This window comes from Narcine bancroftii, chromosome 2 (genome assembly GCF_036971445.1).
Source record: "Narcine bancroftii isolate sNarBan1 chromosome 2, sNarBan1.hap1, whole genome shotgun sequence".
NCBI classification, from domain to species: domain Eukaryota; kingdom Metazoa; phylum Chordata; class Chondrichthyes; order Torpediniformes; family Narcinidae; genus Narcine; species Narcine bancroftii.
This window is the reverse complement of record NC_091470.1, coordinates 23,776,521-23,795,422: the sequence shown is the minus strand read 5'-3', so window position 1 is coordinate 23,795,422 and position 18,902 is coordinate 23,776,521. Positions and strand designations below refer to the sequence as shown.

Below are 18,902 nucleotides of genomic sequence, written 5' to 3'. Positions count from 1 at the left end.
CAAGGAGGGAGGGGAAAGGGGCTGGAAAGGGCAAGGAGGGGGGGAAGGGCTGGAAAGGGCAAGGAGGGGGGGGAAGGGGCTGGAAAGAGCAAGGAGGGGGAAGGGGCTGGAAAGAGCAAGGAGGGGGGAAGGGCTGGAAAGAGCAAGGAGGGGGAAGGGGCTGGAAAGAGCAAGGGGGGGAAGGGGCTGGAAAGAGCAAGGGGGGGTGGAAGGGGCTGGAAAGAGCAAGGAGGGGGGAAAGGGGCTGGAAAGAGCAAGGAAGGGGGAAGGGGCTGGAAAGAGCAAGGAGGGGGGAAGGGGCTGGAAAGAGCAAGGAGGGGGGAAGGGGCTGGAAAGAGCAAGGAGGGGGGAAGGGGCTGGAAAGAGCAAGGAGGGGGGAAGGGGCTGTAAAGAGCAAGGGGGGAAGGGGCTGGAAAGAGCAAGGGGGGGGGAAGGGGCTGGAAAGAGCAAGGGGGGAAGGGGCTGGAAAGAGCAAGGGGGGAAGGGGCTGGAAAGAGCAAGGGGGGAAGGGGCTGGAAAGAGCAAGGGGGGAAGGGGCTGGAAAGGGCAAGGAGGGGGGAAGGGGCTGGAAAGGGTAAGGAGGGGGGAAGGGGCTGGAAAGAGCAAGGGGGGGGTGGAAGGGGCTGGAAAGAGCAAGGAGGGGGGAAGGGGCTGGAAAGAGCAAGGAGGGGGGAAAGGGGCTGGAAAGAGCAAGGAGGGGGGAAGGGGCTGGAAAGAGCAAGGAGGGGGAAGGGGCTGGAAAGAGCAAGGAGGCGGGAAGGGACTGGAAAGAGCAAGGGGGGGAAGGGGCTGGAAAGAGCAAGGAGGGGGGAACGGGCTGGAAAGAGCAAGGAGGGGGGAAGGGGCTGGAAAGAGCAAGGAGGGGGGAAGGGGCTGGAAAGAGCAAGGGGGGAAGCGGCTGGAAAGAGCAAGGGGGGAAGGGGCTGGAAAGGGCAAGGAGGGGGGAAGGGGCTGGAAAGGGCAAGGGGGGGGAAGGGGCTGGAAAGAGCAAGGGGGGGGTGGAAGGGGCTGGAAAGAGCAAGGAGGGGGGAAGGGGCTGGAAAGAGCAAGGAGGGGGAAGGGGCTGGAAAGAGCAAGGGGGGGTGGAAGGGGCTGGAAAGAGCAAGGAGGGGGGAAGGGGCTGGAAAGAGCAAGGAGGGGGAAGGGGCTGGAAAGAGCAAGGGGGGAAGGGGCTGGAAAGGGCAAGGGGGGAAGGGGCTGGAAAGGGCAAGGAGGGGGGAAGGGGCTGAAAAGGGCAAGGAGGGGGGAAGGGGCTGGAAAGAGCAAGGGGGGGAAGGGGCTGGAAAGAGCAAGGAGGGGGGGAAGGGGCTGGAAAGAGCAAGGAGGGGGGGAAAGGGCCTGGAAAGAGCAAGGAGGGGGGAAAGGGGCTGGAAAGAGCAAGGAGGGGGGAAGGGGCTGGAAAGAGCAAGGAGGGGGAAGGGGCTGGAAAGGGCAAGGAGGGGGGAAGGGGGCTGGAAAGGGCAAAGAGGGGGGAAGGGGGCTGGAAAGGGCAAAGAGGGGGGAAGGGGGCTGGAAAGGGCAAAGAGGGGGGAAGGGGGCTGGAAAGGGCAAAGAGGGGGGAAGGGGGCTGGAAAGGGCAAAGAGGGGGGAAGGGGGCTGGAAAGGGCAAGGAGGGGGGAAGGGGGCTGGAAAGGCCAAGGGGGGGGTGGAAAGGCCAAGGGGGGGGTGGAAGGGGCTGGAAAGGTCAAGGTGGGGGGGGAGGGGCTGGAAAGGCCAATGTGGGGGGGGGAAAGGGGCTGGAAAGGGCAAGGAGGGAGGGGAAAGGGGCTGGAAAGGGCAAGGAGGGTGGGAAGGGCTGGAAAGGGCAAGGGGGGGAAGGAGCTGGAAAGGGCAAAGGGGTGGAGTGGCTGGAAAGGGCAAGGAGGGGGGGAAGGGGCTGGAAAGGTGGATACTGGACCTCTGAACCTGAGGAGTGAGCTAATGATCCAGGCTTCAGAACTGGAGAATGAGGCTCCTGGGGAGGCAGAAATGGAGGTCTGATCCTGGGAATAGGGTTGTTAAGTAAATGAGAATAGTACTATTCCTGTGATGCTATTTTTCTGGAAGTGGAGCTGATGGAAGGTGGCACTGGGGTCCCCTCGTCTCTGGACTGGGAATGACTGTCAGGCCTGTACATGGCTACTGGTCCAGGGAGTGAGGCGAACAGTGAAAGATGTGTACAGGGCACCTTGTCATCATAGGAGCGGAATTGTTGATGAGAAGTACAGGCTCCATTTTCCTGTGCTGCTCAAGGACTAATCTTGACCTCTACAGAACACTGATCCTCTATGACACCAAATACTGCCCTATTTGAATTAATAATTTCCAGTAAAGTTTAATAGTTTGTTTGATAATTCAATACTGTGTACAAAATAGTATTGTATATGGATCAAAAAGATCTTGGGCCTTATTGCTCATTACTTCTCTGGTTTCTGCTAGCCTACTTCCTGTTCTCCCTCTCTTCCACATCTCTCTGACTCCTTTCCTCCATCTCTCCTTTGCCTTCCCACTCCATTCATAGTCATCCACCCCCTCCCTCTCTCCTTTTGCTCGGGTGCCCTCCCTCCCTTTATCCACCTGTTACCTCCTGCTTGTTGCACACTTTCCCCCACCATCTTGTTCAGGCACCTGCTGACATTTTGTTCATATCTTGAAGGTTTCAAGCCCAAAATGTTGGTTGTGTATCTTTATCTTTGCAATATAATGTACACTTTGACCTGCTGAGTTTCTCCAGTGTCTTTTTTACTTCAATAATGGTGTCTACACACTTTTGTGTTTTTACTCATTGCTCATTTAAGCTTGCTTAACCTATCTTGATCAGTAAAATGTTGCAGTGTAGGGTGCCACCACCTTCACAGTTTGGCTGAGCAATTGTCTGGATTTAGTAGTGGGGACAGGATGGGGGCAGACAAGTTGCCTCCTATAGAGGGGAAGTCAGATAGTTGTCCTGTTTCTGTGCTGGACATGCCTTGTGCTTCTAGTGGAGTAAAATATTAATCTGAGCTGAGGGATGATTACATTTGTGCAGACAGTTGTCTCCAGTCTGTGTGCTTTTTTTCCAAATGAGTGACCTTAAGTCTTTATGGCATTGCGTGTTTATGACTTGCTAACTTCACGTCCATGATAAGAACGCAAGAAATGGAAGTCCGCCATCTGGCCCGTTGATCCTTCTCCGCTATATTCAATAAGATCATGGCTGATATGGTTGTCAGCCTTTTCAGCATTCCCAGATTTGCTCACCACTTTCAACCATTGCTTGCGAACTATGGAATTTGAAATGTGCTCCGTCAGGGGGCAGGGTGATTACCATAATGGTTAGCACAAGACTGGTACAGCACCAATGACCCGTGTTTGAATCAGCCACAGTCTGAAAGGAGTTTGTATGCTCTTCCCCACGTCTGTGTGAGTTTTCTCTGGGTGCTCTGGTTTCTTCCCACCCATCAAAAATGTACAGGGTTGCCAGTCAATTGGGTAGCATGGACTGAAAGAGCCTTTTACCGTACTGCACGTCTAAATTTAATATAAAGTTTGGACTCTTGCAGTCACAGGTCATTGCTCAGCCCTGTGAACTCTGGTCATTACAAGGAACGAGAGTGGGAGCTGACTTGGCCAGGGATCTGGTAGTAGGTCCAGGTAATCCAGCACCAGTGAGGGCCCAGAGTAGACAGAGGGCAGCACAGCTCGGGAAATGGACGCAGTGAGGCATGGGGAAGAGGCCACCGTCAGGGATGTGCATAAGTCTGGGGTGAATAGATTTTGGATAGTGTAAGGTAAAACATCATGAGATGGGAATGTGTAAGGAGTTACCCTGTGCAGGGCTGTAACAAGATGTGAATGCATCCTTGTACTTACAAGATAAGAGAGACATTGATGGATTGAGAGGCAGGAAGCTAGCAGGGAAAGGATAGCAACAGTTTTAGTCATTGGACAAGTAATGATATGATGATGTTCTAAGCACGTATCCAAGGGTATAAAAAAATCACCATTTTGCTGATAACGGCAGAATGCATTCTCCGACTAACATTGTTAGTTGCAAGTGTTACAATCCGGTAATAAAGAACAAAGAACCCTGATTTCGACTCAGTCTGGTGTTTGTCTCACTCATTCATGAACAAAGCAGACCTAACAATAGGAAGGGAAGGAAACATTTGGGGGTTAGCGGGAATGTGACCGAGTGGAAAGATTGGCCATAATCTCTCTGAATTGTATAGCAGGAGCAAGGAGCTGAATGGCCTACACTTGCTCAAATGAGATGACATAACATGGGGAGAGAATGTGTGAGAGATTAGGAGCGAACTAAAGATAAAAGCTTGGAGCAAGATCATTATAGGGTTGTATCGTAGCAGGAACACAAGGAGATGGGTGATACAATCATTTGAATGCATAATTTATTTTTGTTGAGGGAATCTCCAATAAAACAACATAAAATTTGTGTTGTAAAAGGAGAGGGAGCTCACTTTCAGTAAGGTGGGCTGGGGAAAGTTGATTAATACTGAATGTGAGCACTGACTGCCTTTCGAGCCGATTTCAGGAGGCGATTCTGATCATCCACAATGTCTTGGAATTGGAGTCGCGTTGATTGGGCAGATGGCAGTTTTTCTTCTGGGGTCCTCGGTGATTTTGACGGGTCTCAACAGCAGTCCAATGGTTTCATATTCATCATTAATAGAATAGTTCATTTGGTATAGTGGGAGGGGTTTTTCTGCAAGCAGTCTAGCCGGTTATCCCTAACATTCATACAGCTGTGTAAGGAGCACAAGTTAGTGTGTAGGATAACAATGGAAATAAAGATAAATGATAGCACTGTTATGGGGTTCATTCAAGAGCCTGATTGCTGCAAGAAACACTCTAGTCCTGTTGGTGCATATTTTCACACTCTTCCATTCTCCCAGATGGGAGGGGAGGAAGGAGAGTGTGTTTGGGGTGTGATGGGTCCTTCAGTAGGTTACATGCCTTTCCTCGTCAGCAGCAGATGTAGATGGTGTTCATGGAGCAGAGGGAAGTTTGCATTGTGTTCTGAGCTATGTTCACTACTTTCTGTACCTTCTTTCGGGATATTCAGATTTCACATTTATTGTTCAGAATCCATACATGACATCACGTACAACCCTGAGATTCTTTTTCCTTTGGGCCAGACAGAATTACCACTTACAAAAAAGCGTATACAATGTGCACATGTAAACAAATTTTAAAAAAATGTTAATAACGATGTAATACGGAAAGGAGAAAAAGCAGCAATAAAGTGCAAAAGAGTCCTTAAACTATGAGGGGTACAGATAGTCAATGTGAACAGGCTTTCTTCATTGAGAGTGGGGGAGATTCAAACAAGGGGACATGGATTGAGATTGAAGGGGGAAACGTGAGGGGGAATTTTCTTTACTCAGAGGCTGGTGGGAGTGTGGAATGAGCATCCGGCCAAAGTGGTAGGTGCGGGGTCTATTTTAATATTTAAGGAAAAGTTGGATAGGTATGAGGTCGAGAGGTTATGGGGTGGGTGCGGGTCTTTGGGACTAAGTGCAAGGTGTTTGGTGTGGACTAGAAGGGCCGAACTGGCCTGTTTCTCTGGTGTAATTGTTAAGTGAGTCTCTGAGTTTGTTGAGGAGCCTGATGGTGGAGGGGTAGCAGCAGTTCGTGAACCTGGTGGTGCGAGTCTTGTGGCGCCTGTACCTCTTTTCTGATGGCAGCAGCGTGAACAGAGCATGTGCTGGGTGGTGTGGATCCTTGATGATTGCTGCTGCTTCTCTAGCAGCAGTGTTCCCCGTAGAGGTTCTTCATAGTGGGAAGTGGTGAAGTCCTGGGCTGTGTTCATTACATTTTGCAGGGCTTTACTCTTGGTGTTTTTTTTAAATCCTGAATTTTTAAACTTCACCTTTATCTAATTATTCAAATAACATGGTGGGATCTGAATAGATCCTTCCAGCCTACTGGAAACGTGTCCACTGAACCATTGTCCTCTTGCATTCTGTGCATATCAAGTCATGATACCAATTATGTGGGAGAGTTGCAGATAATGCGATATTTTGAAAGTTTTACAGCTTGTTTGGAGATAACTCGCTGTTTCCCCTCTTTCTTTTCCTAGATGTTGGTGTTCATGGAAACCTTTGTGTTTAATATCAAACTGCCCATTCTTCAAAGGCACGGCCTGGTGATCAAAGTCGTTACTCGGGTGCCTCGGAAGAGAGTTATTGGTGAATGCTCAATGTCACTCAGAGAACTGAGTGATGTGGAGTCCGACGTCTGGCTGAATATTAATCCACCATCAAAGGTCCCGGTAAGCTCGTCTTGACCATTACTTTTGAGATCCATTGTTTGACCTTGACTGGGTTCCTACTCATCCTGCAATCTACAGTGATGTTTAATTCTGGAAAAATTCAACCAGGGAGGCAGTGTCTATGGGTGAAAGAAGAATGTGTTGATGCTTCTTGACTGGGACTCCTCGTCGGATTTGAGGAAGAGAAACAAATTGTGCCTAGTTAGGTGAGAGGGGTGATGAGTGAAAGAAAGGGAATTCTTGGCCTGCCTGGAGATAGGAAGCACAGATTGGGTGATCACTTTGAGGAGTACCTGTGTCCACAGGATGACCCTGGGCTTCCTGTTACCTGCCATGTTAATTCACCAACCCACTCCTACTCTGAGCTCTGCACAGGGTCAGTGTTGAGGGTGGGCATCCGCGGGCATTGCCCCCCAAGCGAGGTGGTGTGCCCCATACAGTTGTGGCCGTCGCTTACCGTCAGACTCCCCTCCCGTGTCACTAGTGCGCGTCAAGCGCCACTAGAGTCGTGATGCTTGACTTAATAAAAGCAGCGCCCTAGTCCCCTACATTGGAGGGGCGGATGGTATTAATGTTCATTGGGCGGTAGCCCCCTCACCCCTCGCTGAGCGAGTTTGAGCATTCCACTGTGCCCCTTTAACGTTCATTCTGGCACTGACCCTGTCTCGGTGGTCTTTTGCACTGTTACAATGAGGCTCAACACAAACTCGAGGAAATAATGCTTCAGCTGATGAAGGGCCCATGCCCGAAACGTTGGTAATCCTTTACTTCCCATGGGTGCTGTTTCTCCAGCATCTTGTGTATTGCGTAATGCCTCATCTGCCATTTGGATGTGTTGGAGACTGTACATCTTGATATCAACTTTTAAAGCTGCACCTCCTGCCGTCCTTGTGGATTGACCTGCCTAGCTAGCTCAAAACGAACCTTTCACTATATCCTGATACAAATGACAAATAAATAATTTTGTTTATATCACTTGCTCTTTCTGGTGGTTTGAAGACTGGCCTCTTTTGCCTGCTGGGTGTGTGCCAGCAGTCTAAACTGTACAACCTGATTCAGACTTTACACATTGTAAGAAGGAAAATCTGCAGAGGCTGGGGTCTAGTGCAGTGCGCAAAACCGCTGGAGAAACTCTGCATCCCTGGGAAATACTGCGGGGGCTGAGCTTCTCCAGCACTTTTGTTTGCTTCATGATACACATGCTCCCTCTGCCATTGAAGGCTGATCCAATCTAGCCTTCAGTATCACTCCCCCTCACCCTCTCCCCCAGGTAGTTCAAGTATCTACTGATCTCCCTCTTGCTAAATTGAGTGACAGAATTCCAAAGAGACAAGAAACTCCACCTCAGCTGGGCCTCCTTATTCTGACAACATGCTTCCAAGGTCTCAATGCACCCTCCCTGGAAAATATTTCCCAGCATCCACGCTGACATTCTCCAACAGTTTCATATGATGCTCTAAGACCCAGCTCTCCTTCTGTTTGGCAATGAGCATAGCTCCAACCTTCACTTGCCAGCTTCTTCATTGTTGGACTCAATCCATTGAACCTTCTCTGGACACTTCCAACATGACTATATCACTCCTTCAAGGAGGTCAAAACTACTTGCAGTAGTCCTGATGTAATCTTGCTAGTGTCCTGTACAGAGGCATCAAAACCTTCCTGCATTTGTCCTCCATGCCCTTGCAATAAAGGCACCAGCTTTAATTATTTTTAAGATTCAAGATTTCTTTTATTGTCATAATAAAACAGAGAATGTGATATTGCACGAAATCTCCTTTAATCTATCATAAGGAAGAAAGATTCACCATCAGCAGAAATTGCCTGGTACCCCTTGCAGTCAGAGAAAGAGAAGCAGAAGAGGGTCCCCCCACCCCCACCTCCAATGTCCGTGCATTCGTCTCTAGCACTCCCGCAGCTTTAGCAGCTACTCAGCCTTCGGTCCCAACCATCAGCAACAAATTCCTGATCCAAAACCTAGTACGACTTGGAAAGCTTCGACATCCTCTCGCATCTCTCTTTCGATACCTGGCACCCCTCCTGCCAGTCTCCTGCAGCCTGCTGCAAATTCCTTGACCGCAGCCGACAGCCTGTACAGATTCCTCATCTCAAGCCACCCACAGCCCGCCATCTGCGACTCCTCTGCTTCACCTTCTCGAACAGGGTTTCCTCCTTTTCTGGCGCCTCTGCAACCCCTTGAGGCCGCTGCCAAGCATCGGCGCTGCCATCTTGGGCCCCAAGCCTGCAGTCACGTGATTTTAAAACAAACCATCGCCAGCCCCTTTAACAGGCCAGTTGAGGTCTGAACAGAGTGAATGGCAGTCAGACTAGGCATTGGGGGGGAGCACGGTGTCTCTGCCTCTTGCTCTCCGCAGGTCTGCAACAATGCTAGCACCGCCCATTATAGCAGCTTCGGGAGCACCGCCACTTTTTTCGAGTTCGTTTATTATTATCAAACAATTGTATAACTGGACAAAACAGGTTTCTTCAGTCCTCTGTGTAAAAACATGCAAGCACATACAGTATTTCAACATAGCCCATTTATAAGTGATTTATATGAGGTACATATATCAAAATATTTAAATATTGTTAAATAAAAGAGTCTTGGAAGGTTTGTTCAAGCAGTTCATCGATCATTCAGCAGGACCATCTGTTTGCTGGAATTGTTCTTTTTTTTGTTTCATGGACGAGGAGCCCCCAGATCTTTGTTTAAAGAATAAATTAACTTTTATTCTTTCAAACTGGGTAACCCCACACCTGCCAACTTCATGTGCAGTCACTTAATCTACCTACCTACTGGCTTGTTGTGTCCTCAGAACTTGCTAACCCACTTGAATGTGTTTCATCAACAAATTTAACTAAAGCCCTTTTTACACAGAGATCCCACTGTACTGTCATAAAGAAGTCCCGTCACTAAGCCAGCTTTTCTTGTTTACGCTGAACCGAGCAATGCCGGCGTAATGCTGCCCTACTGCATCATTTTACACAGCGTTCCAGAAGCAGAACGGCATTGGCATCTAGGGTGATGTACGACATGCACATCCTTTCCCGGCTTGGCCTTTTTACGTGGACGTCGATTCTCCGCTGTGACTACCTCTGCTGCCAGCTTAAAGGTGGGACTACAATGGACCCACCCCCCCCCCTCCTCCATTCCATGTTCGTACCTTTACACAGTAGGTGTGGCGCAATAAAGATGCAATATTCTCACCTTGAAGGGCCTGTGTGGTGCACTTAGTCCCTTCGTCTACCTCATTCATGTAGATGGTGAGTAGATGAGGTCTCAGCACAGATCTTTGTAACAACCTACATGTTACCGATTGCCAGACCCAAAATTCCCCATTTGTACTGTTCTGCTTACAAGCCACTTCCCTATCTCTTGCAATATATTACCCTTAATACCAATTAAACGCGCTGTTCATTGAAGTGAGAGCCTTGTGTAAGATTTCCTTCTTAGCAGGGAAAGTCCCTCCAGTCTGCTATCTTGGTTTGTGTTGCAAAAAAACTGAGGAAAGGTAATAAAGCCTGAATAGCAGACTGAAGCCAATTGGGTGTTGGCTATTTCTGATTGGGTTGTGCTTGCATTGTCTAATTGCTTTCCAAAATAAATTGTTATTTTCCAATCTCTCAAGGCCTCAGCGCTTTTAATGTGCACCTTCCCTATAACCCCATTCAGATTTCTGTATCCCTTGAAATCTGTTCATTCAATCGAACCTAAATTTTTTTGCTCCATGTTACGTCTTCAGCTGTCAAGGAACTAACGATTTATATCCCTAACCCCCTCCACCTCCTTCTCTCCAACTCTCTTTTTCACTTAAAATCTGGCTCACCAGAAGAACATTGGGAAGCTGTCAGCTGGCTCATTTTGTGGATAGGGGCCACATTTTGTAAATGCTTCTGCGATTCATTTGGAATCCAACCGGCTCTGGATTCACGAAAACGGGCGCTCTGCAGCAAGCTCCTTATTCGCTATGACAGGTTACCAGTTAGACCGACAAAGCCTTTTAAAGACCTCCTTTTAAAAACCAGCCTGGGGGAGAATGTGATGTCCCCACCCACTCGTGAGAATCTCTGGATTGTGACAACACCTGGGTAGTCTCGGTCCTCCTATTAAAGCCCCCAAAGATTGTAGTGAAAATGGCAGATCGTGTAAAAGTCGAGGAAAAGGACAAAACTCAAATGAGGAGTGAACCAGAAGCAAGATCTTCCATTTATACATGTGCTCCTCTTTACGATGGCTTTGAATTGAAATTTTTCAAAGTTACAATGAAGCTGGTGGGAGTGACTACCGTTATTGGTGATCTCGGAGCAGCTGATGGATATTTTGGCTATATGATTTAAATTTGCTTTCTTTTCCCAGAGTGGAATAAAAGGTATTCAATGTTCGATTATAAAATAGGCTTTGTTTTAGATAAATTTGCCCAGCTCTAGGCTCTGGTAAGAGGTCTGAGCATATTAGGCTAATTTCGACACAATTTTCCCACTTACGATGGGTTTATCAGAATGTAACTGCATCGTAAGTAGAGGGGCACCTTGTATTGTGCCTACCACAAACTACCATCTTCTCTAAGTATTAGAGCTCTTGAGCTAGTTGATGTCTATAGCATGGGAAAGGTGATAGTACACAAGGTCCCACAGATTGCAGTAAGGATGTCAGCACATCTTTGGTACTTGACTGGCCAGTGTTTCAGGTGGAGCTCTCCCCGCTCCTCTTCAATTTGTGTCATGGATTATTTGTATCCACCCACGAGAGAAAGTGGGGATCATTCCCATTTGAGCTGTACAGCACGGAAATGGGATATTCAGTCCAACTTATCCATGCCAACCAAGGTACCTCTGAGAGTCCTATTTGTCATAATTCTCTTTAAGGCTTCTGTTTTCAGAACTTGTAATTGAGCTAAATCCTGTATCATTTCCTCTGGCAACTCGTTCCATATACTCACCACCCCCATTTGGAAAAATGTGCCTCTCTCATCCCCTTTTAACCTTTCTCCTCTCAACTTGCACCTAAGGCCCTTTAGTTAGGGATTTCCCTTATCTTGGAACCTTGTCTGCATCCTTCATGATTTTATGTACTTCTATAAGCTCATCCCTCAACCTCCTTCACTCTAGTGAGTTCAGCCTCCTTTCAAGTTGAGCCCTCCACTCCGAGCAACATCCTTTTGAACCTTGCCTGCACTCCCTGTAGTTTAATGGCAGCCTTCCTGCGGCATGGTGACCTGGCTGCACTCAACATTTCCCCCCCCCTTCCCCAGGAGTGGTCTCATTAGTGTAGCAGGACAGCCTAACACCTGAGGCCTTGTCCAATGAATGTGGGTGTGCTATCAGCCGCCTTCACTTCACTACCCTGTATAACTCTATCACTTTCAGGGAAACGTGTTCTTGCATCTTTGGATCTCTCTAAATCTACAACACTCCCGATGACCCTGTGTTTGTTCTGCTCTGGTTTAGTTTTGCAAAATGCATCACTTTGCACTTGTCAGAACCAATAAAAAAAAATAGCGCATCTGGCAGTGCCTGAGAGAATGTAAGAGGATAGATAAAATGTACACTGTTTCAACTAGTGCAAAAATTGTGCTGTTACGGTAGTGCAGACGGAAGTTTGGTGGTCCTAGAGCAGTGCAATGACTTGGCCAGGTTTGCCAGTTTTCTGAGCACTTTAGTTTCCAAATACATAGGCAATGTTCCTGGGAAATGAAGGAAATAAAATGCATTAATACTTTCAGTATGACAGTCACCAGTTTGAAAACTTGTACAGCTAGTTAGCTGAGAGAAGATGGGAACAGAAACAAATCATGGTTTCACTCCACCCCCCCCCCCCCCCTCCCCAAACCACCATATCTGAGCAATTCCTAACAGTAATTGTGCAGATTTAGTAATTTTCACTACATTCAGGATTAGAATCAGGAAATCAATCTAAGCTCCATGAAAGCTAGTTTGGGGGATAATTTAACGATTGATCAAGTTTGCCTTCTGGCCAAGCATTTAATGAATCATTGAATTGTTACGGTACAGGAGGAGGGCACTCATCCCATTATGTTCATGGCGATTCTGGTGGTCAAAATAATGCAACTAAGCCCGCTGATCCACAAGATATTAGTGCAACTTCTCCTCGAACACAACAATATGTATCTCCTCCATCACTTCCCCACCAGTGCATTTGAGATCTTAACCTCCCATGGCATGAGAAAATATTTTAATCCTGTTATTTTACCGATCTCATTAATTCCCTGTGTTCTATTCTAAACCCTTCCACCAACAGCAAATGATGAGAAGCTGGAGGAATTCAGTGGGTCAGGCAACATTCTTGGGCAGAAATGTCAACGTTTCGGGTCAGGACCCTTCTATTGAATCTTGATAGAAGGTCCTGACCCAAAATATAGTGAAAACCCAGAATAAATGTTGGAGGAACTCAGCTGATCTTGTCATGTCCATTGGAGGTAAAGATAGGTTTCAGGCCTGAGCCCTTCTTCAAGGAATAAGAAAAATGAGCCGGGCATCTCAATAAAGATAGAGAGAAAGGGGGAAGAAGGGGAGAAGTCCAGACCAACAAACAAATAATTGGATATGATAAGAGGAAAGAATTGATTTTTGTCTCTGAGAAAGGAGACAGAGGGAAAAGAAAGACAGAACTAGAGGAAAGGAAATGGGGGATGAAGACGGGGGAGTATTTAACAGAAACTGGAGAAGTTTATTTTAATGCCATCTGGTTAGAGGGTGCCAAGACTGATGATGAGGTGTCATTGTTCTTCCCTTGTTCTTCCAATTTGCAGGAGGCCTCAGTCTGGCAGTGCATGTGACCATGGACAGGCATAAACAGAGCTCCTCCAGCATCTACTATGCGTTTTTACTACAATCACAGCATCTGCAGACTTCCATGTTTCACTCCAAAACGTGCCATTTCTCTCAGCTAACCCTATGGTTTCTATCAAATCCCTCCTCCTTGTGTTAAACCTACGTCCTCTGGTTCTTGATTCCCTGATGCTGGACAAAAGACTGTGTTAATGTAATCCATTTTTCTCCTAATTTTTGTACACCTCCCAAGAGTTCAATCATCATCTATACTCCAAGGAATAAAGCACCAGTCTGGTCACCCTTTCCCTAAGGCTCAGACCCTTGTCTCCTGGCAACATTCTCATAAATCTTCTTTGCACCCTCTCCAGTTTGATGTGCAGTAACAGGGCTCAAGATTGTTGGCCTTTGATTCATTTTGAACTTCCTGGCCACAAAGAGTTATAGATGCCTCGGAACTTTTAGGTCGGTTGGAAGATCAATCCCATCCAAGGTGAAGCAGACACCTCAAAGCACTGGAGAGGTATCAGCAAAACTTTCTCTGTAAAATTCCAAAATCACTGGCAGGATAAATGAAGGCACCCTCACCCAAGCCACCACTCTCAATATCAAGACACTAATTACACTTGGCTGCCTCCATAGCCAGGTTTGCCTGTCCAATATTGGACTTCTGGAGCGGATATTCTATATAGACCTCTGTCATGGCCAAGTGGTTACCAAGTGGGCAGAGTAAAATACTTTAAGCATGTCCTTGGAGCCACTTTAGAAAAACCAGTGGGAATCCCTGGCCTGAGACTACTCAAATTAGAGAGGTTCTGTACGTCTCAACTCTCTGGAGTTATGAGGCTGAGAGTAACTGATAGACAGAGTGCAGAAGGTCCCAAATTTCCAATCATCCACACAGCCCATCAAGCAGCTCTTGCCTTCACTTCAATCCATAGAATCGAAGCAGAAGGAAGTCCTTCTTAACATAGAGGGGCATGGATGGTTATGAGCCAGTGCGGGTCAATGGGACTAGGTGGGAGAAGGTGTTCGGCATGGACTGAACTGGCCTGGTTCTGTGCTTTAATTGTTATATGGTTATATGTTATATGGCAACAATGGACTGAAATGACATGCAATGGAGAATGGGAGATGTTCCATAATCTTCTTGCTTTCCCCACATTTGGATGGTTTGACTACTGACATACAAGTTGTTGTCTTTCTCTGTATTTCCACCCAGACTTGCCATGCCCTTCTCCGGGTAGGAACATGTTTCCAAGCCATCAGCAATCGTATCCAGCTACAAGTTCTGGAGATTCAGAATCTGCCAAGTTCCTCAACTCCTTTGGCACTAAGTAGGTGTTGTTTGCTTTCGGGGTAACCTGAACATGTGAATGATGGAGGTATAAAAACTGTTGGTAGGATAAAGTTTAAATATATGGGTGGGTAGGTGGTGGGATGGAATTGGGGTGTGGAGAGATCGCAGGATGGGATCCATTTGACCTGGTGGAGTGTGGGATAACCTTCCAACAGAATTGGTGAATGCAGGCCTAATTGTTTACATTTAATTTGGATAGGTGCATGGATGGGAGGGGTATGGAGGACACTGATCTGAGTTCAGATCAATGGAAATAGGCAGAATAATATTTGGGCACAGACTAGATGGGTAGAAGGGTCTGTTTCTATACAGAGGTGTTCTATGGCTGAATTGAAATGGTATGCCTCGAACCAAGATGACAAGGGGTCAATGAAAACACGGGTTAAGTGGGTGTCAGGATGTGTTGACTGTATTCCTGAAACATTGCTGTGAACTTGGGGAATGGGTGGTGTTTATCCTGAATCATTTTGTGCCTTCTGCGCCAGAAGAATGCAGTCATTTCATCCTACCTCCCTCACTGCGTGCTTTCCCCACACAGCTTTCTACGTGAAGATAATAATGGAGACGAGGGATGGGCTGTTTGACAAAAAGAAAACCCGTCCTCTGAAATCTGTGAACGGCCAGGTTAAGTGGGGAGAATCCTTTCTCTTCCCTGTGGTTCAAAATGAGCTCCATCTCCAGAGGGTTAGTTTCACCTTGAAAGTCTACAGCAAGACTTCCGTCCGAAGGAAACACCACTTGGGTCAGGTAAGTTTTACTGATTGTGCACATCTGGGAATAATTTTACTGATGGCAAAGCAGCTTCAGGATTGTTCTTTCAAGCACCTTCCCAAACTTTTTTTCTGACAGTGAGTTTGGCATTCTTTTAAGTGACCTGGACTGCAAATGAAGTATCTACTCTTGGTCTTTCCATCTTGTGTTGAATTAAACAGAAAATTCTAAACATGCAAAATTTTACTTCAGATGTCCAACATCCGCTGTATTTTGCTTTAGTCTTATCCTTTCTGGGTTTATGGGTAGAGTCCAATCTCGTGAGTTTATTAAGTTTAGAGATACAACACAGTAACAGGCCCTTTCAGCCCATGATGTCCAATTACTGCCATTTGACTAAACAACCTTCTAACCTATTTGGCCCAAAGAGTGGGAATAAACTGAAGCACCCAGAGAAAACTATACTCAGGCATGGGGAGAACAGACAAACTCTTAACAGACCCCAGTGGATATGAATCCAGGTCGCTGGAGCTGTACTAGTAACCACCACACTAATCGTGCCAGGTTTGGGAGGGAAGATTGCCTGTATTCCTTAAACATGCCAATGAACTTGGGGAATGGCGGTGTTTTTCCGACATTATTATGCGGCTTCCTGAACTGGAAGGGTGCTGCCTTTTCCTGCTCCCTCCTTCAGTGTGTGCTTTGCCTGCGGAGATTTCTACGAGAAGATAATAAAGGAGACACAAGGAACGTGCTGCTTAACAAAAAGACAACCCTTCCTCTGAAATCTGTGAATGGAAGATTTGTGGTTGAGAGTGAGGGGAGCCCTGTGAAAATATTTCTGATGGGATAGAACAGCTTACTTTTCATCTGATGCTATATAATACAGAAAGAAGGGGAAGGGGGTTTGTGGGGAAGAAGGGGTGGAGTTCTGAGAACAATGGAATGTGTAACGCAAGTTGCCACATTCTTGGACATATTCCAAGATTCCCCATGGAATAGTTTACTTATCAGTTTGTATTTGTTTAACACCAATTGCTTTTTGTTCAACTGTTTGAAATGGGATATGCAATCAAGTTCTTGGGAACCTTCTTTAGAGCTTACCTGGGGCCTTGGCGCAATTTTTAAAATGTAATTTCTGCAATGGTCACAAATGCCCAACGATGCCCCGGTATTCCTGCTCTACACATTAAACGGTTATAACTCCAGCCCAATTTTCCACCCTTTTCCCTCATCACCGCACTATGGTCCTTTCCTCATACCCTCTACTCACAGACCTAAATCCCCATTTTCTCCCCCTCCACAACTGCTAATTGTGACCCAGCCCCTCTATACTTTCACCCAACTCTCGGGGTCTTTATCACCTTCTGCTTGATGTTTCCGATCTCCCTCCTTTGACGCTTCTGCCGTGACCCAGAACCTACTTGGGGCTAGCGGAGGGAGGGAAGACTTTGGAGGACATCACGTGTAGAAAACCATTTCTACAGAGAGATGCCTGGGACTTGTTGACTCCCATGTCAGAGGAAGGCAGCCATTGACTACTTCAAGTTGACATCTCAGGCTGAAAGAGTTGCTACTAAAACCAAGTAACTGTTGGGCCCAAAATTAATCCACGAGTTAAAAAATTTGCCCATTAAATTCATTTTTACAGCTTTGCTTTCCAAAGCCACAGAAACTTCCCAGGAGACTACGCTTTGAGCATTGGCTTTCTGGAAGATCGGAGTAACCTGCTGTCACCTTTTTATAGGTATTGCCATTGGCGTTGGCCTGCTGATGTGCTTATATCAACGTACATATGGTCCCACCTCCTATTGAATCTGATCGCTCTACTTCCTGCACACAGACACACCACTCCCTCATTAGTCATGAGTTAGTGAAAGAAAATAACTCTTGTCATTTAACCTTCTGTTCTTCTGCAGGCAATTCCTGACCTATGTATGTTTTGGCTACAACGGCTGACAAACTAAATCACTCTCAATGACCCTGAAGGGTGGGGAAGTCGCAATTGGAAGATCAAACAATTTTTGTGTGTCCAGGTTTGCTTCAGCAAGCCTGATTTGCTAGTGTTGTGCAATGCAAGGAGAACACCCTTTTTGAAACCGTCATTGAAATACTTTTGGATCATAACATTCCCTTGAGCCATTTTTTTTTTTACTGAACCACAAAGATGTTTTTCATTATTGATTTCAAATAAGTGGGCAGGTAACTCAGTCAGGTGAGTTATTGATTACTGTGCTCGAAATAAAACCCTCGGCTAATGTCAACCAAGTCGCTTTCGATGCCACACATTAGACTGTTCGTTCTTCAGTTTCCAAAGCTGAATTTCTTTTTGGAATCCAAAGAAATCTTTGAGTCGGGGCCTCTCGAATTGCTACCCAAACACATCCAAAAGGTTTGAATTACAAGTTTATTTCAGAGCTTAAAAATTGCATCAAGTAACGTGCCCCTGCTTGAATGCTGAATCAGGAGGGTCAAAGATTAAAATAGAGGTGGAGTCCTGTCCCTCCTTTTAAAAGGAACAGGAAAGGACCACAGTGAAGTCACCAATCTTTAACAACTTGTTCAATCACTGCTGAGCAGATTTACCAGACTTCAGGAAATTTGGGCTGCAGACAAAAAAAGTACTGGAGGAATTCAACGTGTCAGGCAGCAAAGTTTCCAGCCCAAGCCACCGACAGTCTTACTGCTTTCCAGGGGTGCTTCCTGACCAGCTGAACTACTCCTGCGCTCTTTTTGTGTGTTGCTCCAATTTTCTCCAGCATATGCAGACTTCTTCAAATCTTTTTCATTTAGACATGCAGCATGTGAACAGGCCCTTCTGGCGCATGAGCCTGTGCCACCCGATTTACGCCCAATTGACACACCCTGGGTACGTTTTGAATGGTGGGAGGAGCAGCCAGAGGAAACCCACGCAGACACAGACTTCTTACAGATCACACGGGATTCGAACCCTGGTCCCAATCGCTGGTGTTGTAGCTTTACCTTCAGGAAGCTTGGCAGTCATGGGAGGTGGAACAGCCTGAATTCATCAGATAGATGACCCAGGGGTGCAGATGGTGTGAGGTTGCCGGCTAAGCAATACTCTCCCCATCCCTGTACCCCACCACCCTTGAATAGGTCTTGCTTGTAGGCTTTAATCAGACACAGTGGTGGGATTGTTCGAGGAATCCTTCACCAGTTTAAAGCAAAATGCTTCCAAACTCCAACATGAAACTGAACCTTCGAGTGGAGAATCTAGTTGCCAGAGAGGTTTGACTTGTATCCTAGGCAGTACCGAATACTTCAGAAGAAGCTGCCTTTTTTCAAATCTCAAGTACCGGAGAGATTCCATTATTAATCCAGACTCCTAGAATTACCAGTCAGACTCCAAACCCAAGTGAGGCCATATTTATTCAAATAGACCAAATCTGAGCCACCCCCCCCCCACTTTTGTTGGTCTAATTTTCGAATGGACTTGAAGTTCTCCGTAACATCCCCAATGCTCCTATTAGTCTGAGTGTTCCCATGTGCAAACTGAGAACCTTCTTCAGAGCTTTGAGAGGTTGAGTTGTTGGAGACCACACACAAGAAGGATTGAGATGTAGAAAATTACGAAAGGAATAAATAAGATAGAAGCAGGTGAGACTAGAATGAGGGGACATGGCCTCAATATTTTGGGGAGGAGATATAAAGCAGATGAGGAGGAACTGGTTCTCCCAGAGAGCAGTGAATCTGGAATGTTCTGCCCAAGGAAGAAAACAAATGTGACCAGCATGTGCCGCAGTCTTCCTTGATTGACTGGGTAGAAGGAATTTG

At 46.7% G+C, this 18,902-nt stretch overlaps 1 protein-coding gene across 2 annotated transcripts in view; it reads left to right on the top strand.

Moving 5' to 3' along the window:
* LOC138753286 (tandem C2 domains nuclear protein) overlaps positions 1-18,902 on the top strand; it is a 96,748-nt gene that overhangs the window by 73,111 nt on the left and 4,735 nt on the right. The window contains exons 10-12 of one of the 2 annotated variants that reach the window (XM_069916110.1): positions 6,059-6,250; positions 14,259-14,373; positions 14,935-15,143. In XM_069916110.1, coding sequence (XP_069772211.1) covers positions 6,059-6,250; positions 14,259-14,373; positions 14,935-15,143 — 516 coding nt within the window. The remainder of the gene's footprint in view (positions 1-6,058; positions 6,251-14,258; positions 14,374-14,934; positions 15,144-18,902) is intronic. The other variant, XM_069916111.1, reaches the window with a different exon arrangement.